The sequence below is a fragment of the Nannobrachium achirus genome, assembly GCF_963921795.1.
Source record: "Nannobrachium achirus genome assembly, chromosome: 15".
Taxonomy (NCBI): domain Eukaryota; kingdom Metazoa; phylum Chordata; class Actinopteri; order Myctophiformes; family Myctophidae; genus Nannobrachium; species Nannobrachium achirus.
The window spans coordinates 20,421,794-20,449,215 of NC_137822.1; the positions used below are offsets into that span (position 1 = coordinate 20,421,794).

General features: G+C 43.6%; 2 protein-coding genes across 2 annotated transcripts in view; both read right to left on the minus strand.

The window, feature by feature from the left end:
- Nucleotides 1-27,422, minus strand: part of LOC308298871 (tyrosine-protein kinase JAK2-like) — a 66,463-nt gene that overhangs the window by 9,546 nt on the left and 29,495 nt on the right. The window contains exons 5-18 of the mRNA XM_080742564.1: nucleotides 24,319-24,464; nucleotides 21,313-21,607; nucleotides 19,490-19,603; nucleotides 17,249-17,406; nucleotides 16,945-17,056; nucleotides 15,447-15,633; nucleotides 10,132-10,256; nucleotides 8,267-8,401; nucleotides 7,793-7,880; nucleotides 5,202-5,329; nucleotides 3,448-3,586; nucleotides 3,159-3,310; nucleotides 2,619-2,769; nucleotides 1,801-1,934 (exon numbers count right to left, since the gene is read on the minus strand). Coding sequence (XP_080598690.1) covers nucleotides 1,801-1,934; nucleotides 2,619-2,769; nucleotides 3,159-3,310; nucleotides 3,448-3,586; nucleotides 5,202-5,329; nucleotides 7,793-7,880; nucleotides 8,267-8,401; nucleotides 10,132-10,256; nucleotides 15,447-15,633; nucleotides 16,945-17,056; nucleotides 17,249-17,406; nucleotides 19,490-19,603; nucleotides 21,313-21,607; nucleotides 24,319-24,464 — 2,064 coding nt within the window. The remainder of the gene's footprint in view (nucleotides 1-1,800; nucleotides 1,935-2,618; nucleotides 2,770-3,158; nucleotides 3,311-3,447; nucleotides 3,587-5,201; nucleotides 5,330-7,792; nucleotides 7,881-8,266; nucleotides 8,402-10,131; nucleotides 10,257-15,446; nucleotides 15,634-16,944; nucleotides 17,057-17,248; nucleotides 17,407-19,489; nucleotides 19,604-21,312; nucleotides 21,608-24,318; nucleotides 24,465-27,422) is intronic.
- Nucleotides 24,751-26,136, minus strand: LOC308299061 (COP9 signalosome complex subunit 1-like; the record flags this gene model as incomplete). Its single annotated transcript, XM_080742786.1, has 1 exon — nucleotides 24,751-26,136. One exon carries the CDS (start codon nucleotides 26,134-26,136, stop codon nucleotides 24,751-24,753), a length of 1,386 nt encoding a protein of 461 aa, XP_080598912.1.

The following is a 27,422-nucleotide window of genomic DNA, read 5'->3' on the forward strand; positions in this document are numbered from 1 at the left end:
GAAGCCGGTGGGACGAACGGTTCTCGAGATACGCGGATTACAGACAGACACGCAGACACGCACGCACGCAGAGACTTCTCGCATTTATAGATAGACTAGAAGCTGGGCCGCCCTTCGGGCGGCCCAGCGTCTAGTCGGCGACCTGGCCAACTCGGAACAATGTAAATAGGGAATGAATGCCCCGCCCTTTAATGCAAACCCCATTATACCTGTTTTTTACCTGGTCATAGGACCCGTTTTGACCATCTGTCTGCCTGTGTCCATTTATGCCCATATATGGAGATATTTGTATCTGTCTGTCTGTCTGTCGGCGTCCATTTTATGTCCATATATGGAGATCACTGCAGTTATAGTTCTGGGTCCATTTTATGCCCATGCATATATGGAGATATCTGTCTATCTGCGTCCATTTTATGCCCATATATGGAGTATCTGTCTGTGCCTCCAACTGTGTTGCAGACACAGTGCCGGTTCCCCCTTTAATGCAAACCTCATTATACCTGTTGTCATAGGACCCGTTTTGAACATCTGTTTGCCTGTGTCCATTTATGCCCATATATGGAGATATCTGTATCTGTCTGTCTGTCTGTCTGTCTGTCTGTCTGTCGGCGTCCATTTTATGTCCATATATGGAGATCACTGCAGTTATAGTTCTGGGTCCATTTTATGCCCATATATGGAGATATCTGTCTATCTGCGTCCATTTTATGCCCATATATGGAGTATCTGTCTGTGCCTCCAACTGTGTTGCAGACACAGTGCCGGTTCCCCCTTTAATGCAAACCTCATTATACCTGTTGTCATAGGACCCGTTTTGAACATCTGTTTGCCTGTGTCCATTTATGCCCATATATGGAGATATCTGTATCTGTCTGTCTGTCTGTCTGTCTGTCGGCGTCCATTTTATGTCCATATATGGAGATCACTGCAGTTATAGTTCTGGGTCCATTTTATGCCCATATATGGAGATATCTGTCTATCTGCGTCCATTTTATGCCCATATATGGAGTATCTGTCGGTGCCTCCAACTGTGTTGCAGACACAGTGCCGGTTCCCCCTTTAATGCAAACCTCATTATACCTGTTGTCATAGGACCCGTTTTGAACATCTGTTTGCCTGTGTCCATTTATGCCCATATATGGAGATATCTGTATCTGTCTGTCTGCGTCCATTTTATGCCCATATTTTATGCCCATATATGGAGATATCTGTCTATGGAGAACGCGCGTGCCCGTGGGGCGAACGGTTCTCGAGATACGCGGATTACCTACATACATACACACTCACAGATATTTTTTGTTGACTCATGTGGCGTACGTGATGTCAGAGCCTTTTATGAAGTGATGTCACAATGAGTCAGAGCTTTCGCCGATTTCCTCAGAAACAGCCTGATGTCAACAATCAACCCCGCATAAGGAGATTCCGAACGTTTCGCGCCGGTTCGGGAAAACCGCGCGTCGGGTCGGGTCGAGACCCGGCACTGCACTCCGTGCCGCGGCGGGGAACGCGCGTGCCGAATCTGAAGCCGGTGGGACGAACGGTTCTCGAGATACGCGGATTACAAACACACACACACGCACGCAGAGACTTCTCGCATTTATAGATAGATTAGGTCGCACTTGTTGGTTGGTGATGACGTCACCAAGAACGCTGCTCTTTCATTGGCTAAAGGCCCTGCCTTTGTACTGTCACCCACCCACATACAAACAACAAACTGGCATATCAGAATTTTGCATGCACTTGTGTGTTTGTGTGTGTGTGGGGAGGCTGCGTGTTCACGTGTGTGTGTGCGTGCCTTACTTTGCCCAGTTGCTTCAGAAAGATGAGGTGTCTCTCCTCAAACTGAGCAGGCTCCTGGCTCTCAAAGGCCCATGGGAAGCCGTATCCTCTGGTTCTGTTGGGCACCATGTCACTCTCCACCAGCAGCTCATAATCTGACACACCACAACACAAACACATTTACTGTAAGCACTTGAACCCCGGCATCTACAAGCTCGCAACGTTGTCGCGGTGTGAGCTTGTAGATCAGCCATTTGTGTGTGTGTGTGTGTGTGTGTGTGTGTGTGTGTGTGTGTGTGTGTGTGTGTGTGTGTGTGTAGTGTGTACTAGGGCATTAACGAAAAAGTCGACAAGTCTCATTACACAAGTCGACTCCCACCAGAGAGTAAGTCGAAAGTAGAAAGTTGAAAAAAATATATACTTTCTAAAAATAATACTTTCTATAGTGAAAATAGCAGATCTACATGCTCACAACGCCTCGCGCTGCGAGGCATTGTGAGTATGTAGATTGGCTATTTTCACAATTTCTGCCTCTATATATTTGACAATTTGGACAATGTTTAATTTGTCATTTTAAAGATATTAAAAAGTCCTTAAATTGTCACTTTAGAAATATGAAGATACCCTTTATACACTTAAACTTTATATTGGTTTGTTTACAGTTGAGTGAGAAAACAATGTTTCACATTAAGTTAATCATCTGGGGACCCCCCAAAATAATTTGGGGGTCGTGTGTGATGTGATGACGTCATCAAACGATAAAGTCGACTTCAACTCAACTTTTTACTGAGTCGAGTCAACTTGCAAAAATCACAAGTCATTAATGCCCTAGTGTGTACCTGGTGTGAAGAGGCTGTTGAGGTCTCTGATGACAGCCCTGAAGGAGGGTCTGTGTGAGGGCTCATAGTCCATGCAGCTGTTGATCAGGTTGGCCAGCTCTGTCCACTTAGGAGCAGGCAGCTGGTGGCTGTCAACATAGAACAGCTTCTTCTACAGGCACACGCACACGCGCACGCGCACACACACACACACACACACACACACACACACACACACACACACACACACACACACACACACACACACACACACACACACACACACACACACACACACACACACACACAATTGTAATCATTACCAAAACACAATGGGAGATCTAATATGACGCAGAATGTTTTTCGATTTTTCATGAGCCATTCCCACGTTTACAAAAGCAAATCATCCAAAACCGTTACTTTTCGGGAAATGGAAAAAAGAAACTTCCCATTGATTCTACTGATTGATTGATTGATTATTTAGTCACAAGCTCTTGTCAATACTTGTCATTTTTTAACAAGACTTAGACAGACTTAAGCACACTGTCCCCTCGTCCTCACCTTAGAGGAATCCAAGGTGCTGAGGGGTTTGTCTCCCCCACTGCAGATCTCCCAAAGCGTGGTCCCAAAGCTCCACTTATCTGTGGCCAGACTCATGTTGTGGGGGTCTTCGATGCACTCGGGGGGCACCCATGGTATACGTTCCACCAGAACTGAACCCAGGGGAGAGAGAGGAGGAGAAGACAGGGATAAAACATCTCTGCAGGCAATGATGGATCGTTAGTTTGTTTTTTATACACTCAGATCAAACTAATTTCTCAGCTATAGAAGACGCTTTTTCACGACTCACCATCTTTGGGTAATACAGTAATGCTGATACCAGGATCGCTGAGTTTGATGAAGGGCGGGCTGCCTGTCTTCCGGTCCTCCTCTCGGATCAACAGAACATTCTTGGCACAAACGTTTCCATGGATAAGGTTCTTGTCCTCCTGTTCACATGCGTACACATTGTGTAGCGGCGGCAAAACAATAAAAATTTGGATAAAGCTTCCAAAATTTCTGTGAAACATCCCCTGTTGATACCCTCCCATTGGATTAAATGTATTTTATTTTATTTCTGTCTTTTGAGCGGTGCTAACCGCTCCTAATGTATGTATGTATGTATGTATGTATGTCCCACGAAGCTTGGCCAATGCCAAGCTGTGCGGGTCGCTTAACGAAATGAAACTGCTCTTAATCTGCATGGCTTTGTCTGTTTGTATGTATGTACGTATGCAGGCGCGTCACGCCCATTCATTGTGAGTACGACGGGACACCCCCACTTTCATAAAACCGTGATCTCATCCCCCCCCACCTTTTTGGCCGGCCGGGGTGCTTTTTTTTATTTTTTCCCTCCCCTGCGCTGCAAACGCGTAGTAGGGGCTATGGCTACTTATATTTCCAGGACAATTTCAAAATAAACATGTTGAATGATCGATTGTATATGAAAAAAATAAAATAAAGACTCTTGTTTTGAAATACGCTTCTGTGCAGAGAGGAAATGGCTTTCATAGGAAGTCCCTTTACCTCTCTGTCTTCCGTGCGTATTATGGACTCATGGTGAAATGAACAACACACTACAGGCATAAAGGAATAACATCAAGACAAGACCATGTAGGCTATAAAGGCATTAAACATCGTCCTCTGCTCCTCTCATCCTAACTCAAGACTTGGTGAGTCGTGACTCGTGGCTATATATTAGAGTTAGAGTAATGATGATGGAATGGATGCTAATGCTATGCTGCCTGCTGGCTAATGTACACTGTTGCAGTGTTGTGGGCTAGTGGCTACGTGAACCAGAACCACTGTTTCCTAACACTGGGGTCTGGATCGATGCGTGCAAGTTGCTGTAGTAGTAGACAGTGGTGTAAAATTATGTAGATTAACTGAAAAGCTTTTGGAACTGAATGATTATATGATACTGGTGTTGTCTGTCTGTTGGAGTGTTGGTACCAAGAAGTCCATCTACTATAACTATATAGACTATCTTGCTGGCTGGTGCTTGTGGAGAGAGGCAAAGGGAAAGTGTAGTGTGCCGTTCCCGATTGTTTAGCAAAAAAATAAACCGCGGAAACCTTTATTGTTTATGTCGGACTTCTGCGTTGTTTGTGGCGTGAGTTTCTGTGCTATAATCAAATGGTTTGCGGATTCGGAATCACAAGAATCTTAGCTTTAAAATGGTATACAGCTTGCAAAGAAATAAACCGCGGAAACCCGAATAAAACGCGATCAAATCCGCGAAAAACCGGCATTTTTCTCGCGCGCGCGCACCCCCCCATGTCAACCCCCCCACTCTCTAAGAGGCTCTGACGCCTCTGTACGTATGTATGTATGTCCCACACTTGGTTCATTGGCCAAGCTTTATTGGATGCTTAATGAACCCCCCCCCCCCCCAAAATCTCCCTGGCTTATTTGAAATGGGGATCCGTGGGCTATGTATCAATTTGGGGGTCCTTGACATGAAAAGGTTTGAGAACCACTGATAAGATTTAGGAGACACGTCTTACATTGTAGGAGCTGACGTCCAGTGTGTGTAGGTTATTTGTATGTTATTGGGAGTCTTACCAGATAATGCATGGCCCAGGCTAGCTGCTTGGCCACCTCCAGTTTCCAAGTGATGTTCACACAACTCTTGTTCTTCTTCAGGTAGGTGTCCAGGGAGCCAAACTTACCATACTCCTGTACCATCATGTCTGACAAGGACACACAGGAGACATTTCACTTATAATGAAATGTTTCTTCAGTACAATGCACATTATAGATCAATCTCCTTTTTAGCCAGATTCTGAGAACTTTAGCCAAAAATAGCAGATCTACAAGCAAAGAGGTTTGGTGTAGGGAAGGGGAGAAGTATTGACAGTTCAAGTGGTTAAATATCTGAAAACACAAATTGACATGAATCCAAAAATACACTAATGATTGTGCTGTCAAACAATGAAACGATATGGAATCTATGACAAGGTTGTGGGGGTCCCTGCTTCATCTCTCTCTCAACTAAGGGGTCCTTGGCCTGAAAACGTTGAAGACCCCTGTTATAGAGAGGCTGGAATAGCAGCCGAAGTAGATAAATAAATATACAATATTTATATTCAATGTTCAACCAAACCTGTGAACATGTATAGTCAAAAGGACTAGTGCACTTTGACAGCGTATCTGGTATTATTTGAATCCTGTATTATTTGAAAGCAATACTGCACTTTATGCACAAGTTACTTTGGTTACACATTTGTATTGCCCTTAATAACACTGCTAAATTATATAGATGCACTTTACACTTTTGTACTTTTTTCTTGTGTGTATGTTTTGTTTCCTAATGTAATAGGTAGTCCCTTGTTTGCCTGTTTTGTTTTATGTTTTCGTGTGGATGAAAATTAGCATAGAAATCCAGTATATTTACATGTATGTAATGTCCATTAATATTAATTGTCCTGTCTAATAAAGTAAAGTAAATATGTATTAATAATATGAATAATTATATAAATTGACTAATGTATTAAATAATTGATTAATTCGTCATTTCGTAATTAATTAATTACATTTATTATTCAACCTGTTGATGACATTCCACAATGTCCAATTCCACAATGCACTTTTCATTGATCAGGAAACGTAACGTCTGCTGAGGTTGTAGGCTTGAGCAATGCAAAGAGACTTTAAGCGAAAGTGAAAGTATACTAAATGGTTCACTTAAAACGATACTCTTGCTTGGTTTACGGTTATAATTCTTCTCACTGCAGCCATGGGCTCAAAGGTAACTAACGTGTTCTGTGTGTCATGGGAAGCCCAGCCTGTAGAGAGCTCCCCACTGACTCAAAGTTGTGTGTTTGATTCCAGTCAATTCAATTCAAAGGGCTTTATTGGCATGAGAAAACATACATTTATATTGCCAAAGCAGAAGTGTACCAGTCACTCACTGGCAACTCAGCACAGGGTTTCCCCCCCAAAGACTAGTTAAGTATCGGGGCAACCCGGGATTGAATTGGTCAGCGCAGAAACTAAAGATCGGTAAAATATACCACAATTACAGTAGTTGTGTTTTCCATCATGTACAGTACAGTAGTTCTCAACCTTCTCAGGCCGCAACCCCCCCCTAAACTAAACATATTTGAACTGGATCTCACCCCCACACTGACAACTACAAGCACATAGAATTGTAGGAGTTGAGTCATTACATTTTCTCGGTTCCACAGATAAATATTGTGAAAATAGCCGATCTGCTGCTATTTTTTTTAACGTGGACAATGTTTGACCAGTTTTCATAGTATAGTTTGTTGATTACTTTTGATGCAGTAATGGTCTCTTTTCTTTTAATATTACAAAGTGCTTGAATTGTCACTTAACTGTTATCTGAGGTCACACAGGTTGAGAACCACTGATATACGTACAGTACCTGAAACCACCCCATCACACACACAGGAGAGCACGCGCTAGAGCTGAACGATCGCTATTATATCGTTATTTCAATATGAACATGCAGAAGATATTAACATCACAAAAGGGAAACCAAGTTATCGTCACTGTCGGGCAGAAACCTTGTATCTCCAAGTTTCAAATGTGTACATCTTTTTGTAAAGTAAAGCCCTGCTGCACCATACAAGACTGTCGCACAAAACTAGTGAAAATAGCAGATCTACAAGCACACAACGCCTCACGGTGCGAGGCGTTCTGTACTTGTAGATCGGCTATTGTCACTAGTTTAAATCATTTTTAAAATGATAAATACAAAACGAAGTGGTTTGAACATACAAGGTTTTCACCCGACAACGACGATATGATGCTCCCCTACTTGCCCTGCATGACAACACACTGACATCCCTTCACACTCAGAGTGCTTAATAGCTGGTTTCAAGTTCAGCTCATCAACTGGGCGTGTACGTGAGACACGTCTGTGACAGATTCATAGGCTCGCCTCACTCTCAAAATAAAACATCTAGCGTCCATTTTTCCCCCTGCATTATTGTGCTTCTAATGTTTGGTGTTAGAAATGCAGTAGAGTATAATGAGATCATAACATCACTGGCATATAATGGTATTGTTGTCTTATTCTCCGTGAGGCACTTTATATTGCATTGTACAACTAAATTGCACGTTGAATTAAAAGTGCAGATGATGAATTATTCATTAAGGTGTGTGTCTGCATGTACATGTACACTTACTCTCCTCTCCACAGACACAGACACCACAGTTCAGGAGCAGATGCCTGTGGGAGAGCTGGCTCATCATACTGGCTGCTTCAAAGAAGGACTGTTTGAAGAGAAGGAAGCAAATAAAGCCTAATTAATACTTTGTTTGAATATTTGAGTGTCGGTCATTGAAAGGAAAAATCTGTTTTTTCACCTAAATCATTTTGCAGTTGAAAATCTGTTATGACCTGTCAGCAATATTGTTGTATGACAGGACATCAGCCATACGAAACAAATAATTATTAGGGACCCTTTCTTAACCCGTCTCACCTCAATTCATCCCTCATGTCATGTCACTTCTGACTCGTAATGAAAGGGAAATTGAGCAATTGATTGAATCTCAGCCCACTTATTCACCCAATCAATCAATGTAAGTAGCGGGGGGCTACTACAAAGAAATGGGAACTCCATTGGAAAATTCTAACAGATTCATGTAGCCTATCCCACCTCAGAGTAGTTACGATGAGCCTTGTCCAGGATTTTCACAATGACGTCCATCTGGTGGACCTCGCCATAGTCTCCCAGCTCCTGCCGTACGCCACGGAATATCTTGGTGAACGTGCCCTGGCCAAGACTCTCATTCTACAAGAAAGAAACGAGAAATGATCGTTAACCTTTCTTTAATCTTTAATGGCTGACAGCAATTTGTCCTCATGCAGAAAATAACTGAAATAAATATCTTTTAAAATGAGACATATAGAGTCTATAACACTTCGCTACGGTCTTTAGCTGTTGGTAGTAAGTAAAGTATATGTGCAATTTATTAACAAAGCCTCATAAATCAAAATGTGGTGTTGAGTGGTGAAGCTGCTTATCCTCCTGAAGTGATGGTGTGCGCCTCATTTGAATGAAAGGAAATAGACATCTTCATACAACTAAAATAACACAATTGCTTCACAAGAACATTGTTCGTGACCTGAGACATTCATTGAAGATGAAAAAAGGTTTTACATGCATATAATTTCAACTGTTCACACTGAGTCTCATTTCCACTCTCGTTCTAAATAGATTATTTTATTCAGATGAAGGGGTAGACCAAATGTTATGTTTTGCGCAGGAAGATAACATTTATAAAAAAATTCAACAGAACAAAATGGCCTGGAGGAATCAACAGAGCTCATTCTGGAAATAGATTTCAGTACAACATGTAAGGGACAAACACTACAGACAGACGGACTCGAGGGAGAACCTGTTCATATTGCAAACCCCAATGATGAGTAACTAACTGAATGAACTGATGCAGTACACTCCAGATCCCATGCAATACTGAAGATGAATAAGAGAGTTAAGCCCAAAAGGGGCCCTGTGTGTTTGTGCGTGCGTGCGTGCGTGTGTACAGCCACTGTCATCTAAGCCAGACCTATCTATCCATAAGCATACATGTTCATCCATGAAGCCTCCAGCTCCGCAGTGCCCATAATATCTGTCTCCCTCCTGTCAGGAATGATGTTCTGTGACTCTGTCAGCTATATTCCACCTGACCCAGTGGCTCTGATTGGCTTAACACAGTGGTTTTCAACCTTTTTCATATCAAGGTCCTTTATGTATTCCGCATTTGAGCCACGGACCACCATCTGATGAGATTTAGCCACTCAGACCCCCCCCCCCCCCCCCCCCAAAAAAAAGAATATTTTTTGTATTCTTTGTCATCAAGAATGGGCATAAACACAAACAAGCAGTATGCTTGTATGGGGGTTCCTGGCAAAGGTGTTTCTAGATGGCGGTGCGCAGCCAAATACATATTTATTCGGGGGTCCATGACATCTGATTTATAGTCATATGATAACTTTCATGGAAAGAGCGGTAATGTGACTCTTTAGAAGAACCTTGGGTTGTATAGTATCATCTGGGTATAATATAATTCCCATGTGAATCATCTTCATCTGTTGCTCCTGTGCTGGAGAAACCATCCAGCCATTCCATTTCTCAATGTGTGACTAAATGGTGACAGGTGACATGATGACAGCATGGTATATCAAGAGTCAAATAGTTTATGATTTACGTGTCATTATGATCAGCTACATTATGCAGTTATTTTAGGGCTCCTTACAGCTCTGTAATCATCTGTGACTTCATACATTACGTTCACCACACACACACACACACACACACACACACACACACACACACACACACACACAGTACGTACTGTATGTACAGTACGTTTAATGCATATTCAACTCTGACAGCGTACAAATGTAACCACGGACCGCCCATTTTATTACATTCATACACTGTCTGACTTACAAATGGTCTCCTGCTGAAATGGAATCAAACACTGAAGGTGTGAAAGTCAAAGAAGGGTGTCTTACGATGACAAGGTCTTCTTTGCGGATCTTGTGAAAGACCATCTGGCTGATGTTGTGTTTGTGGTCTGAAGGAGACAGGGAGACCTCAGAGCCTTGGCTGTTCCGACACACAAGCAGGTTGGATTTATCTAAAGAAATAAGGAAAAGTTCAAAACCACATAATAATAATAACACATTTGTTTGGAATATATTTGTTGTTTTTCATTTTTAAATTCATCATTTAATAATTCAATCATGTGTGCTCTCATGTTTACATAAGAGCGTATAGACGAACAGGTCACTGTTTCATGTAATCAATTCCCAACAGATCCCCAAACCTGTTGCGTTGTGAGCTTGGAGGTCGGTGCTTGATACCACACTGAACTAAGCATAATCAAGTGAATGCTGGAGGTGTGGCGTAACGGCATGGATTTCTACATAGAAAGGGCAATTCTTTCAACATAAGATGCTGCATTCATGTTCAGGAGAGTTTGGACGAGGCAATTCTCTTGAATGCCACCTTCAGGTATGGCATGGAAAGAGGGCATTTGCATTTCTTTCACCATAGTAAAAACTCTATTCATGGTCTGGAGATGGCACTTTTTACAGACAGATAAAAGGGGAGGGGCTCAAGCCCCCTTTGATGTCTATGTAAGTGGTTCTCAACCTGTGGGTCGGGACCCCCAGAGGGGTCTGTAGCAACTCATAATGTAATAACGGCTCATAATGTAATAAGGGCTCATAATGTAATAAGAAAAATGTAATAAAAACTCATAATGTAATAATCAGCTCATAATGTAATAAAAAAACTAGCACATAACGTAATAATGGATTTTTCAATAATGTAATAATGTAATAATGTGTTACATTAAGTACCTCCACATAGGAGGCTCCTAATGTAATAAAACCTCATAATATAATAATGTATTTTTATTACATTGTGACCTGATTATTACATTATGAGCTTTTATTACATTTTAATTACGCTTGTTTTCTATTACATTATGAGCTGATTATTACATTATGAGTTTTTATTACATGTTTTTATTACATTATAAGCCATTATTAATTTATGAGTTGCTAGTAGCTACACACCCTGCCAACTTTGTTGATGAAGAATGGAGCAACTATCTGCTAAACATGCAGCAAATGAATACATATGGGGATCATTTAGCTGTACAAAGAGCATCCACAATGTTCAACATACAGTTTGTGATTGTATCGACACTGGGTGTTGATGCAACATCGATAATATCCCCATGTGGTCAGTATGACGACAGTCTGCCATTGCTGGTTCTGGGCCACTTTGCCGAACAGGCATTGACACTAAGGCTTGCCCACCTGCACCTGGCAGGTAAATAAAACTTTGGGGCAAGTGAAGTTTGCTTTCAGGTTGCCCGCCCGGGCAATTGCTCATTTGAGAGGGGACACGACCGTCTAAACACAACACAAGATATCTTTCTAAACACCTGAACGTGGCCATACAAAAATATATAAAATGACGAAGTGTGAAACCATAGCAATCATAACTACCTAGGTATTTGGATTTGGAGGTATTTATGGTATGATTCAAAATTGTTATTGAGTTAAAGTTATACCATGTAACTTTTTTTATAAAACAAATCTTAAAATTGTCCTAACTGTTAAATCGCTAAAGTTTTAGAACCCCCACTCCGTTATTTTCAGCTTCTAAAGCCTTCTCTTTATATGTTTTCTATGATCCCTACCGGGGACCGGTTTTTGCGGTAAAATTGCGTAATCACACTACCGGCCAATCACAGCGAGGGTTATACACTGCCAGCCAATCACAGCGCATCTTGGAGTGGGGTCGCTAGCCATATTTGTAGTCTCCCGTGTGTCTCTATACTCGGGTGCACGGTGAAGCATGGGTGAAGGAGTGTATCTCCGGAATGGCTGAACGCACAGCAACCAGGGACCCCTCAAAAGATAGATCTCGGCGAGGTGGAGGCAGACGCGGGGGTGTGAGAACCGAAAAACGGCCGAAAGACGCGGACGCAACCGAGGTTTGCTATAGAGCTACTGACCACAAGTTGAGCAACTTACACAGTATAGCTTTAAATTGAGTGGTAATTAATACCTATCATTTTATAATGGATGATTTACTTTTTGGGCAAGTGTACATGACCTTTGGGCAAGTAGAACATGACCTGTACTACTGGTCTCTTAGACCGTAGTGTCAACCCCTGCCGAAGGTCATGGGGACCATTATGTAAGCCTTGATGGACAAGTCACACACTTGATTCAGAGAGCGCACCACTTCGATCTGTCCAGACCTAGGGCCAGAGTGAAGTACCGGGTCAGGGCCAGAGTGAGGGCCTTACGGCGAGAGTGAGGGCCAGATTTAGGGCCAGACCAGAGTGAGGGACTGAGTCAGGGCCAGAGTGAGGGCTAGACTTAGGGCCAGAGTGAGGGACAGATCGAAGTGGTGCGCTCTCCTCTGCTTCCTGGACTCTTTGAATCAAGTGTGTGACTGGTCCATCAAGGCTTACATAATGATCCCCATGACCTTCGGCAAAGTGGCCCAGAACCAGCAATGGCAGACTGTCGTCATACTGACCACATGGGGATATTATCGATGTTGCATCAACACCCAGTGTCGATACAAACTGTATGTTGAACATTGTGGATGCTCTTTGTACAGCTAAATGATCCCCATATGTATTCATTTGCTGCATGTTTAGCAGATAGTTGCTCCATTCTTCATCAACAAAGTTGGCAGGGTGTGTAGCAACTCATAAATTAATAATGGCTTATAATGTAATAAAAACATGTAATAAAAACTCATAATGTAATAATCAGCTCATAATGTAATAAAAAATCACACTCGTGTGAACTGAGCGGTGGTGTGTGTGTGTGTGTGTGTGTGTGTGTGTGTGTGTGTGTGTGTGTGTGTGTGTGTGTGTGTGTGTGTGTGTGTGTGTGCAACAGCGCCCCTCCCTTAACATGTGTGGTCAGAAAAGGTTACTGCAGGCTACAGACCCGGAGACAGACAGACAGACAGACATACAGACAGACAGACAGACATACAGACAGACAGACAGACAGACAGACAGACCCACACACACGGCCACGTATAGGAGCGTTGTGACCACCGCTCAAAAACAAGTGCATAATGTAATCTATCTATAAATGCGAGAAGTCTCTGCGTGTCTGTCTGTCTGTGTGTCTGTAATCCGCGTATCTCGAGAACCGTTCGTCCCACCGGCTTCAGATTCGGCACGCGCGTTCCCCGCCGCGGCACGGAGTGCAGTGCCGGGTCTCGACCCGACCCGACGTGCGGTTTTCCCGAACCGGCGTGAAACGTTCGGAATCTCCTTATGCGGGGTTGATTGTTGACATCAGGCTGTTCCGGAGGAAATCGGCGAAAGCTCTGACTCATTGTGACATCACTTCATAAAAGGCTCTAACATCACGTACGCCACATGAGTCAACAAAAAATCTCTGTGAGTGTGTATGTATGTATGTAATCCGCGTATCTCGAGAACCGTTCGTCCCACGGGCACGCGCGTTCTCCATATATGGGCATAAAATGAATGCCCCCATATATGGGCATAAAATGGATTGCAGACAGACAGATACAGATATCTCCATATATGGACATAAATGGACAGAGGCAAACAGATGGTCAAAGATCTCCATATATGGGCATAAAATGGACGCAGACAGACAGATACAGATATCTCCATATATGGGCATAAATGGACACAGGCAAACAGATGTTCAAAACGGGTCCTATGACAACAGGTATAATGAGGTTTGCATTAAAGGGGGAACCGGCACTGTGTCTGCAACACAGTTGGAGGCACAGACAGATACTCCATATATGGGCATAAAATGGACACAGATAGACAGATATCTCCATATATGGGCATAAAATGGACCCAGAACTATAACTGCAGTGATCTCCATATATGGACATAAAATGGACGCAGACAGACAGACAGACAGATACAGATATCTCCATATATGGGCATAAATGGACACAGGCAGACAGATGGTCAAAACGGGTCCTATGAAAACAGGTATAATGGGGTTTGCATTAAAGGGCGGGGCATTCATTCCCTATTTACATTGTTCCGAGTGGACAGAGGCAAACAGATGGTCAAAGATCTCCATATATGGGCATAAAATGGACGCAGACAGACAGATACAGATATCTCCATATATGGGCATAAATGGACACAGGCAAACAGATGTTCAAAACGGGTCCTATGACAACAGGTATAATGAGGTTTGCATTAAAGGGGGAACCGGCACTGTGTCTGCAACACAGTTGGAGGCACAGACAGATACTCCATATATGGGCATAAAATGGACGCAGATAGACAGATATCTCCATATATGGGCATAAAATGGACCCAGAACTATAACTGCAGTGATCTCCATATATGGACATAAAATGGACGCCGACAGACAGACAGACAGATACAGATATCTCCATATATGGGCATAAATGGACACAGGCAGACAGATGGTCAAAACGGGTCCTATGAAAACAGGTATAATGGGGTTTGCATTAAAGGGCGGGGCATTCATTCCCTATTTACATTGTTCCGAGTTGGCCAGGTCGCCGACTAGACGCTGGGCCGCCCAAAGGGCGGCCCAGCTTCTAGTAATTAAAATGTAATAAAAGCTCATAATGTAATAATCAGCTCATAATGTAATAAAACACATTATTACATTATGAAGTTTTATTACATTATGAGCCTCCTATGTGGAGGTTCTTAATGTAACACATTATTACATTATTACATTATTACATTATTGAAAAATCCATTATTACGTTATACGCTCGTTTTTTTATTACATTATGAGCTGATTATTACATTATGAGTTTTTATTTTTTATTACATTCTTCTTATTACATTATGAGCCCTTATTACATTATGAGCCGTTATTACATTATGAGTTGCTACAGGGTCCCCAAATTATATTGGGGGGGGGTGTTTAGCTAAATGTTAACATTGTTTTCTCACTCAACAGTAAACAGACCAACATACAGTATAAGTGTATACGGGGTATCTGCACATTTCTAAAGTGAGAATTTAAGAACTTTAAAGACCTTTTTAGCACCTCTGGTCAAACATTGGTCAAATTGTCAAATATTAGAGGTAGAAATTGTGTAAATATCGGATCAGCTAATAGATCAGCTAATTCCACAAAGGAATAGATGGGGTGAATAAATGTAATGCCAACTCCTACAATTCCAAGTACTCGTCGCGGTGGGGGGTCCCCAGTTCAAATATGATTATTTTGGGGGTCACAGCCTGAAAGGGTTGAGAACCACTGCTCTATGTGTGCACGTGCAGGGTCTATACCTTTGGAGCTTGGCGGGCAGCACTTGGTGAACTGGAAGGTGTAGCCATCGGAGCGCAGCGCCTCCTTCTGGTAGCGGTTCACCAGTTCCTTCAGGGAGCCAAAGCTCTTCTTGGCTCCACTCAGGATGTATTCTCCAGACTCCGTCTTGACGATCTGGCAGTGCTTATACTCCACCATTGTCTCATACTGAAAATGGATTATAAGACATAAGTGTTGCATAGGTGTATTATTTTTCTTGCCAATATGGACTCAATCATTTTGAAATAGCCTAATTAACAATCAAATGCAGCACTTATATAACGAGGACACTACTGTGAATCTTATTCAATTTCATCTGGACATTTATGGTGTCTGTGTGCCTGACTGTGCCAGTAATCTTGTAAAATAGGTAAAATGCTGTAAGTAGGCCTACATTTATTACTCTTGGCTGACCGCTGCACTTTCTTTTAAAACCATAGCTTCTTGCTCCCTCTAGTGGTTAAATTGACACACTGAAGCACACACAAGATAGTCCAGCATGTGGGTGTATGTTATGCATATATGAAAAGCTCTATTCAAAAACTTTGAATATGGAAGCATTAAAGAGACAAAATGTGTCCCAATTTGGCTGGGAGCCAGTCATTGGATTTTTATTCATTTTCATTTTTTCATTTCATTTGAAAGCTGGGGATCATAGCTACATGATCCCCTACATGATATATTGGTTGTGGAGATTGACCCAACAGTTTTGAAGATATGGCTTATAGAATGATGCCATGCTGAAATACTACTTTTGAGATATTCAAGTTTTAAATAAATGTCTAACCTGCAAATGACCTGACGATCTCTCACATTAATTAAAAAAAGTCTTATTTACATGCAGAGTTAAGCTCTGGCGTTTAAGTGAAATGTAGCCTGAAATTTATGAAATGCTTTAGTGGCTTTATCACATTTTAGTGAAAAAAAAAAAAAAAGTATTTTCAGTCCCTGTCTAAAGCTGTACTTTCCGAGATGACTGGCTCTCAGTGAGATTGGGACACAAATGTGGATTTCCCGGCGTGGGATTACATTTCCACAACCACTGATTATCCCTTGTCTCATCACCACTGCCCTTTTATCATTTGTAATTATCTGAGTGAACAGAGTGGAGACAGGCACATTATTTCTGTTTCACTATTCCTTAACCACCTGTTTCCGCAGGAATTTACTGTAGAATTATGTGTGAGACACATCCCGAGAACAGCTGACATACAAGCTCACGTCGCGTCGCAGATGCAACTGTTGTGAGCTTGTAGATCACACTTGGCTGCGACGCCGGAACTGCCGCCCACCTTCTGCACAATGCACGATGGGACGTTGGAAACTTGTGGATATTATCTTATAGTAATGGCCCTAGAAGGCACCACCCTATCTCAAAGAGCTCATAGTGCTATGAGCTTGTTAAAACACCAGTGCACTCCCCAGTATGCATGTTTAGTGGTTACTAAAATAGTAATAGTGTTCGCACACAGACCTTACCCCGACTACAAAAGACATGAAGTATTTGTTGTAGTCCCTGGGGCTGCAGCGGAGGATGTACAGGCCCTGTTGGTTTCCAGACTGACGGAGCTTAGAGATGGTGAACTCCATCCTGTTCAGTGGTGGAAAAAGTACTCACATTCTTTACTTAAGTAAAAGTATCAATACTGCAATGTAGAAGTAGGCCTACTCTGTTACAAGTAAAATAATAACATTATGAAAGTATTGGCATCAAAAAGTACTGGTGGAAGTATGTTGTGTTAGAAAATAAGCGATCTACAAGCAATGATGACCATTGACTTACGAAATGGGTCCATGACAGTAGCTCTGGATGCCCTCCAGCAGTCTAGGGGGCGCCACCTCTTTACACAGGTAGTGCTGTGCATCAGCTACCAGTCTGTAATACCCATCAACCAATGACACGAAGGACAGAGCCTCTGACAGCGAGTGAAACTGCACTTCCTGTATGGTCGGAGAGAAGGGTTGGAAACAGACCGGAAGATATTCAATTAAAAGTGTTTAAAGTTAATGACCGGCTGGTAACGTTTGAACGCACCAACCAAGAACCAATAGAGGTACAGCTGTTGAGGTGAAAGTGGAGCAGGATTGGTCACACACAAAGAAAAAGCAAAACTGCAATAACCAGAGAGAAGCAGAGGAAGACCCAAAAACCCCTGGAGAAGGAGCACAGAGCAAGAAGTGAAAGAAAGGGACTGACGTGGAAACAGCTGGAGAGGATGGCCCAAGACAGACAAGGGTGGAAACGATTCATCAATGGCCTATGTTCCGAAAGGAATATAATAAAGTAAGTAACGTTTGTTTGATTTATTGAACTGATAAGGTACACACTTGTTACACACTGTTACTTGTGTGAAATCGACCCCTCATGTATTTGGCAAACAAGCCATTGTGATTGATGAGAACAGCAGAGAGGTTTTCCTATTGAAACTTGGCTGTGCTTTTTTTTTTTTTTTTTTTAAGATTTTTTCTTTTTTTTTTAGCTTTTTATGCCTTTATTGATAGGACAGTAGACTGACAGGAAATGAGGAGAGAGATGGGGAATGACATGTGGCAAAGGTCGTCCGGACCGGGAATCGAACCGGCCTAGTATGTGGTATGCGCCTTGACCACCAGGCCAGCGGGCGCCCCCTTGGCTGTGCTTTTAAGTTTACAGGAAGCTTTCCTTACTAAACTAGTAAAATACCAACCATTAGTAAGAGCCATTATACATCTAGGCTAGTGTCAGCTCATTGTTTTTATATTTGGCAATTGGCAGCTTGGGCCATGTCCACATGGCTGGTGGTTGGAAGGGGCTTGAGGATTATGGGGTTGTCCAAGTTTACAACATACTGCTCTATCTCCTATCTCGATCTATATGGAGGAGAAGATGCTTCCTATACCCATAATCTTTTTCCCGGTGTTGGTAATGTGGCAGACTGAAAAGTGCATGACCAATGTTGACTGTGAATAGGTTCATGCATATCGGCTGCAGCGTATGTGTTGTTTATCTTCTGTATACATTCTGGATTCAAGCACTGAGACACACGTTGTTTCGAGTGTGGAGTAGGCCTTCCTGGGGGTGTGACTAGACCCAGCAGGTGCCACCATCGTCCAGCACTTAGACACCACTAAACCTCCAGACGCACGCCTATGACACTCCACCCCTGCTCCAGTTTTGTGTTTGTGAGTGAGTCCACGACGATCTGTTACAAAGTTACATAGCAACTGAAAAGTATTTGGGCCCTTGTAATGAATTTTATATATGTGGACCAAAATAAAGACATTGAGGTGTGTGTGTGGGTGTGAAGTGTGTGTGGGTGTGAAGTGTGTGTGTGTGTGTGTGTGTGTGTGTGTGTGTGTGTGTGTGTGTGTGTGTGTGTGTGTGTGTGTGTGTGCGTGCGTGCGTGCGTGCGTGCGTGCGTGCGTGCGTGCGTGCGTGCGTGCGTGCGTGCGTGCGTGCGTGCGTGCGTGCGTGCGTGCGTGTGCTTGTGCGTGTGTGTCATCTTTATCAGAGCAGAGAAAAGAATCATGATTAGTATATTATTGTTAAATACAGTATATGTATATATGTCACGGTTAGATAGAGAAACTGTTAGATCGAGAAACGGAGCGCTCGTCGTGCGGCGCGGGGCGGAACAAGCGGTCGCTTTGATCCACAACAAAGGCAACAACAACGTAGCGTCGGCCCACGGAGGTTAGGGTTAGGGTTAGGGTTAGGCATAGTTTTACTGAGGTTAAGGTTAGGGTTAGGGTTAGAGTTAGGCATAGTAAGCTAATGGCTAAACACAGCCGAGCTAGGCTAGTAAATAAACAAGGAAAGAGAGTCGCAAACGAGTGACGTCAGCGCCTACACTAGTGAATGGCTGTTGCATGGGCTGTTGTCGCCATCTGGTGGTGATTGGTGTGTGGTGAACTAAGCGCTCTTACCACAATCTAACTGAGTTACCCAAACTGACTGTAACATATATACAGTTTACATGTTAATAAAGCAGAATAAACAGAGCAGGTTTGGATAGAACGTCAGAGATAACAGGCTCTACTCTACCAGAGTCTGGTTGTCCTGTCTGGTGAGGGTTACGATGCGACTCTCCACAGAGCTACTGGACTGTTTGATGCTGATGTCAATCACATCAGGGAAGTCACAGTACACCTGGAGCTCCTGGAGACAATGCAGTAAAGCAATGGTTTTCAAACGTATTCATGTCAAGGACCCCGAAATTCACACTTATTACCCCACAGACCCCCATTTGAAAAGATATGCCAGGGACCCCCATATAAGAGAAGATTTTTTAGGGCTCTAGCAGTGAATCGCAACCATTTTAATTTCAAGGACCCCCAGTCTGACATGCATTGGGGACCCCCTGGAACTCCCTCAAGGACCCCTGGGTGTCCCAGGATCCTACTTTGAGAACCAATAATGCATCAGGCATTGCCCTATTGATAGGATTATTTTTTGGGTAGACAAACATGCATGTATAACACAGCTGAATTGATATTACCACTACTTGAGAGATCAGATTTAAAGTTAAGCAGCTCCATCTATTGGTAAAGACTAGAGCCTGCAGCTAGCAGCACATTGTAGAGCCTGAATTACGTAACAGCACACACGTTACCTCAGGATTAAATGGTTATACTTTGTGTGCTGAAAATAGAAGAGCTACAATGTCACATTGTGTCTCACAAAACCCAGCAGAAGACCTTCCAGTCTCAGGACTTAACAAGTAGGTCAGACCGATATTTCGGCTGGCTGGATATATTGGGCCTTGACTTTTTTGACAACGTCAGTATAAACAATTATGCTGCTGACATATATTTTGATCAGGGATCAAGTTTTAATAATCTTACCAAAATACATTTTGTTGACAAAATCAACTGTAGACTTTTAATAGTCAAATAAATCATATATTTAGTACTAAAACTAGACTAAGACTAAAACTAAAACATGGTTAGATATAATTGTTTGCTGTATAGTTAGAGTTAAATGTTCTTGTATTGAAATTTACTTCATTTACATAAAAAAAAGGTTATTTGTGTTTATTTGTATTTATTTGTTTGCTTAGAAGTTAAATGTTCTCAAAAAGAAACTAATCAAATCTAACTTTTTTTTTTTTAAACTGAAAATGTTGCACGTTTCAAACAAAATATCGGTCAAAACCAAATCAGCGGGGTCTGGGAGGACTCTCCCAAATCAGGTTCTAACAACACGTTGCCGTGGCAACATGACACCTTGTTTCTTCGTTTACGGGTGGAAACCTTGAATGTCCAAATACGTTCGTTTTGTGTGTATCATTTTAAAAAGTATCTAAAATAGTGAGAATAGCCTCGCGAGGCGTTGTGTGCTTGTAGATCGGCTATGACAGTGCGGATCTAAAAGCGACAGTCTCGTATGATGAAGCAGGGCTTTACTTTACGAGGGGGCCCTCTTTCCTTATGTGGATTAGTTTCCCATAGGGCAGGCTAGGGTTGAAGCGGGTTCAGGTGGGCCTAGCCTGGCAGGGCCTTTATACTTCTTGACCCCCTGACTCTGGGTTCAGAGAACTCAGGGTTTGTCTTAAGGATGGTCAGGCCATTGTGCGTGACCTATGGGGTCATTGGGACGTTGGTAGTCGCTCTACGGGAGTGTATGTTACCCATAGGATGGAGTTCTGAACTGAACAGAACGCAGATAAACAAGTGTTTCGATCGAAACACCTGTTTATTAAGTTCTGGAAGGAAGAACTCCATCCGACTCTCGGCCCTCTGTTGGTGCAAGCAGAGCGGCTTCAGAGGAGGAGCGGCTAGGCGTCACCGGCTTTAAGGGGGAGACGCCCCAAAAAACGTAAAGATTTGAAACTTGGAGACACAAGGTTTCTGCCCGACGGTCCTCACCTCTTCCGCTTCCTCCTCCCCCGTCCTCTTGGACCACTGGATGCCCTCGTTCCCCGTGATGACGATGGTGACGTCGCGCCCCGACAGGTCGGTGACGCGGAAGCGCTGGGCGCAGAGCGCGGGCAGCAGCGTCTCCAGGTTCATCAGGTACTTGAGCTTGAGGCTGCGTGCCGTGGCCTGGCACTCGCCGAACTGCTGGATGAACTTCCTGAAGCGGTGGCGGATCCGCTTCCGGGTCAAGATGTTGTACTCCTGGATGCGATCTCGCATCCTCCTGGGCAGGAAGGACTTGTAGCTGGAAAGGGGGGGAGGGTCGAAGCAGGGGACGTTTAGAGAGGCGGTAAAAGGGGAATTAAGTAAAAGAGGAACAGAAATGCGTTGATACAGAAAAGGGTGGAGGTAGAAAAAGACGAGAGAGAAGGTACAGTAAGAAGAGAGAGAGAAAGGTGGTAGGAGAAGGAAGAGAGTGGTTGGAGAAAGTGGAGTAAACGTTTATAAAGAGAAAGAAAGGAGAGAAAGGTAATGAGGACAGGGAGAGGTAACACACAGGGAGATGGAAACCATAATAGACTATTAAAGATGGAAGTGTATAATATTAATATTCAAAACTAGACAATTTGCAATTTGTGAAATTGCAAGTGTGGTTGCCCTGTGGTTCAAATCATATTTGAGTTTTGGGAAGTGAATTTCCATTATTTTGGGGGCTATGTTTGTTTACCAGTAAGTGCTGCATCTTGTGCATTGTAATGCATTACTGGGCTGATTTGACCTGACCAGAGCCTGCTTTTAGTGTGTCAATGAACAAAGTTCATCCAGATGCCGGGGAACCCCATATATGAGTATAAGGGGGTACCCTAACAGGGCATCTATAAACCCTAACGGGGCCTAAGAGGGCATGATCTGGTAATGCCCATACTGTATATGTCCATTTTATTTATTTTATCTGTAAATATATCCATATACATATATGGACTTAATATTGACGTTTTCGGGGGGAATGCCCATATATGGACATATATGGTCTCATATAGTCTATGATGTCAGTCATCTCCAGATTAATTAATTTTCCCCACTGACTTTAATTAAAAGTTGAATTTTTAATTAAAGTCAGTGGGGAAAATGAATTCACTAAAACATGTATATCAATTAAGCAATACAACTTTTCTCTTAGCAAAATGCAAATTCCAGATGAAGCCGGTCGATTTGACATATGGCTCGAGTGTGGGGACGCGAAAACTGTGGGAGGAGTAGGCGTCAAACATTTAGTTACTCTAGAAACAGAGAATAAAGTTTCACCAGGACAATAGTCTGCTGGGCAACCACACTAATAAGATATGGGGAGAGGTGGGGAAGGGGAGAAGAGGACACACTATACCCCTATATTATGGTACAGTGTAGTGATAGGACACCATAAGGAACCATGCCAAAATGATCAGATTTCATGTTCATATTTTTTATTGAGATATTATCTCTCTCACGAACACACACACAGAGACCTGATTAGTTACATATACTATGCTCTTTAACAGTTTGCCAGCCAAAATAGAATGGTTGTTGGTAGATTAGCCGTGAAATTTCTATTATTGAATTGAATTATGATCTGAGACATAATATTATGTTTATAAACATGAGCCCGCCACCCCTCCTTCTTGGACGGCTCCGTTGTTTTTTTCTTTTTTTTCAATCCCCTGGTCGTTTGCTCACCGTGATTATCTGGATCTCCATTGACATAAAGTGGAGGTTTTGGCCAAGGCATCATCTCCCCGTGCGTTTCGCGTGCGCATATAATCCAAGCATATGGTCCAGGTATGACTGAACGGTCGATGTGAGCATTTTGGCTAGCTTAGCCCTTATCACTCCTGCTATGCTAATGTAATCGTCTAAACAGCAAACGGACGGCAGCAAGGAAGGCTGAAGAAGGAGAGGAGCTGACGTCACTTCTGTTTCATGTCAGAGCAGCCATGAGCTATCGATGGACGAGCGGTGACTAGGGAAGGTTAGACGATCGCCGATTTTCGGATAAAAATCATTTATTTCGGTTTTAATGACCCAGTACGGTAAAAGACGGCGCGGCTGGGACACCCTTGCTCAGAAGTCCGGTATAAAACGGTTTTAATATTAAGAGGCTCCCCGTGGCTTGGAAAGGGTTAAGACACCAGCCTACAGTTCCAAGGTTGTTCCAAGATGACCAAGAGTGTCCATTAAGGCGGTGTATGTATGTGTGCGTGCGTGCGTGTCTATATTACTTTCACTCTGTTGCAGATATGCATGCTGCTTAGATTTTTCTGCATGTGCGTGCGTGCGTGCGTGCACACGCACGTGTGTGTGTGCGCGTGCATGCGTGCGTGCGGTATGCATGAACATATTCTATAATATTACTATCCGCACACTGTACACTGCAGAATCACCACTGAAGTATTATACAGTATAATGTGGGAGCCAGGGACGTGCTGGGCCTCTGATTCAGCCCGGGAAAAAGAGTTGGAGAGGCCCTCATTGCGTGCTATAGAGAGAGATCTATCTCTATAGCGCTGCTGCTACTCAAAGATTTGTGACAAAGTGACAAGCCAGTGGGCCAATACATGAGTTATATTTTGTCGTTGTTGGGTGGAAACCTTGTATGTCCAAAACCGTTTGTTTTGTATTTATCATTTTAAAAATGATTTAAACTAGTGAAAACAGCCGATCTACAAGCACACAACGCCTCGCACCGCGACAGCCTTGAGCCTTGTATGGTGAAGCAGGGCTTTGCTTTGCGAAAAAATGTACAAATTTGAAACTTGGAGATACAAGGTTTCTGCCCCACAGTGACGATTTACTTTGTTGGCCGCCCAGCCCCCAAAATGGAACGAAGGCCGACATTTTATTTTTTACTTTTTTCCTAATGGCCGGCCTGGACCGGCCGGGAATGAACCGGCCGTTCGGGAGTTGTCCCGCTTTTCCCAATGGCCAGCACGTCCCTGGTGGGAGCTAAATGAAGGTGCAGGGTTGTGTGTGAGCCTATACCTGCTATCATTGTAGATGTCCACAGGTGACTGGCTGCTCTCCTTGGCCAGCCTCATCATGTCCAGCACAGCCATGCCCAGACACTCCTCCTGCACCTCGTGGCTCACAGGGATGTTCACCCTGCCGTTCACAAAGTCACTGCGCCACTGCAACACAAGGAGCCAGCGTTGAATTGCAATTAACGTTTTTTTGGGTTGAGATTGGCACATTTCCTGGGGCAATCTGCCCAGATCATGCATGTCACGTGTGTCTTCTTTTTCTTTTTTTCTTTTTTCCTCTCAAAAAACGCCTGCAATGAAGTGCATTTGAAACTACATTGCAGTGCACATCATGGGGTGATCACTGCTTGCCTCTTATGAATTGTTTTATTTTTATTTCGTTGCTGAGTGAGGTCTCTTTTTACTTGACAATTATTTTTGTACATTCTTTATTTTATGCTTTTATCTTGCAGCGCAACAAGGCTGTCCTGAGGATCATGGCTTTGGTTCGTGTCTGGAACTCCTTTCCCATTTGGAGGGACTTCTCGAAGGTGGCGCTCCTCTGATCCACATCCCGGGCGTACAGGATCTTGCTGTGGGAGTCGATGCGTGCATTGATGAGTCCCTCCGATATGAGCCGAGTGAGTTCCTCTTCCAGAGACGGCACTGTGGTGTTGAAGGCCTGGGCCATCTTGGTCATGTCCGCCGACACGTAGGGGCTGAAGTACTGTATCAGGGCTCTGTTCCTGATCTTCGTGTACAGCGTTCTGACGTGAGGGGCCAGGTACATGTCCAGCATGAGGTTGTCTTTCATCTCATCCAGCAGCTTGAGACAGGCGGCGTACTTGGACTCGTAGAACCTAAAGATGACGTCGAGGACCTGTGGCTCCAGCTCTAAGAACAATTTAAAGGAGCCACTGTTGATGACTAACCGTTGGAGCTCCTGTCTGTCAAACGTTGCCAGCGCACACAATCCTCCATAAACGGCCACGTTGTTGCCAGAGAGCACCTCCGGGTAGTCAAAGTGGTCAAAAGAGGCCTGCAGGAAGCACTTGGCGGCTGCGTTGTACTTTCCAGCGGCCAGCTCCGACAGGCCACCGGCACATTTGAGCTTGGTTAGGACCGCTTGCTGGTATTGACTATCCCGTTGTTCCCCTTTTCGGTCGGCTATTGCTGGAGTGGATTCTGCTTTCTCGATGTGGCTCAGTACGTTGTTCCAGCTGTTGAGGTAAACACTGACCTTGATAATGTTAAGGTACTTGTTAATGATGTGCTTTTCACTGGTAACGTAGTCCTTGGCTTTGGGATAAGACTCGAGGGCCTGGGGGAGGTCACCACAGTCGAGGTAATGTTCCACCCGGTCATGGTCCACTTGCCCCATGCTCTCATTGGTGTCATTTTGGTTTCCCTTCTTGAGGTCGCTGGCCAGCTTCGCCAGTTTCTCCAGCTTATGCGTGGCGTTCTTCCTGGCAGCGTGGATCCAGTCCGTGTCCAGAGGAGGGGTGTCCGCCACACCCTGGGCCTCGCGGTTGGCCTCCACGAGCTTGCGGTGGATCTCCTCGTAAGCGCCCACGTTCATCGTCTTCTGCACCAAGGCGAGCGCCATCCTGAGAGCCTCGCCGCGGAGCGGGGGACAGTGTTCGGCGACGTACTGGAGCCTCTTGATTCTCATCAGGCCGGTGTAGCTGGACGCGTACTGCTCCAAGTCCAGGGTTGGGTTCTGTACGATGTAGTTGGTGTACGAAGCGTCGGTCTCTTGGTCCATGTCCATCGGCATTGGGTCCATGGCCCCGTGAAAGCCGTCCATGGGTTCAAACATCTCGTACTCGTCGTAATACATTGTTAGACCGGAGACGGGATGTATTCGTTCTGCCGCACCAAGCAGGACACGGTGAAATATATATGGCCTCCCGCGTAGTGACGTATGACATATGAGTCATACATCACTGGCACGTCAGTGCTGTGTCATCATTGCCACACCTTGTTGCAGGGGGAGACACAATAGAGCGTAGGAACAGATAAATACTGTGAAAATAGCTGATCTACAAGCAATGCGATTGCCGGGCGAGACATGCATACAGACCTCACAGAATGTCAGTCATCTGTGACATCAGTACTATGTCGTCACAGCACTATGACCATATTTGGGCAAGGTTTCAGATGATTCAGTCACCATTGACTTCCAGTATAAACTTTAAAAGTTAAATGTTTGAGGGCGTTCGAGAGAGTACAAACGGAACCGCTCATTTGGTACCATTCGTCCTCTCTTCAGTTATGGGGGTCCTTTGAAATTAAACAGAGACATTTTAACCCATTTAGAACGGGTTCACATTATTGTTTATATCATTATTTTATGCTTTAACTATTGAAAAATAGCAGATATACAAGCTCACAGCGCGGCACTGCGAGCTTGTAGATCTGCTAATTTTGAAAAACCGTGAACATTAGAATTTTGACCCGATTCTATAAGTGTCTTTTGAATCCTTTTTTGAAAAACCTATGTTTCTATGTCAGCAATCTGGCTAGCCATCGTCAAAGAAAAGGTCCTTTTCACTTAGCTGGAGCTCAGTTAGTCTGTTCTTGAGAGACTACTATGTCAGTGGCTCTCAAACCTTTTCATGTGAAGGACCCCCAAAATGATATTTATTTGGCCACTGACCCCCATCTCAAAATATTTAGTTCCAGGGACACCCAGAAGCAAAATTTGAGTTACAAACGTTCGCTTTGAAAATACATGTATTCAAAGATTTGCACACATTTTCACGACTTTTTCAAAAATAGCAGATCTACAAGCTCGCAACACAGCACTCGGTGCCACGCTGTGAGCTTGTAGATCTGCTATTTTTCACTGGTTAAAGCATTCAATAATTCTAGGCAACGTTAACAGCAGGGACAACTCAAGGAGGCCAGCGGGGCCAATCATCATTTTTCACCCAACCTCCTACTCTTTGTCAGCCTTTCCTGTCACTCACTACACTACTGTCACTACTACTGTACACGCCACTTTGAATATTTTGTATCGTAGCTGCTCATTAGTTAAATAATTTATATTTGTGTGAGCAGTGGTCACACCAAAACAGGAGACCACACACTGTGGTCAGTCACTCAGTACATAATATGTATGTA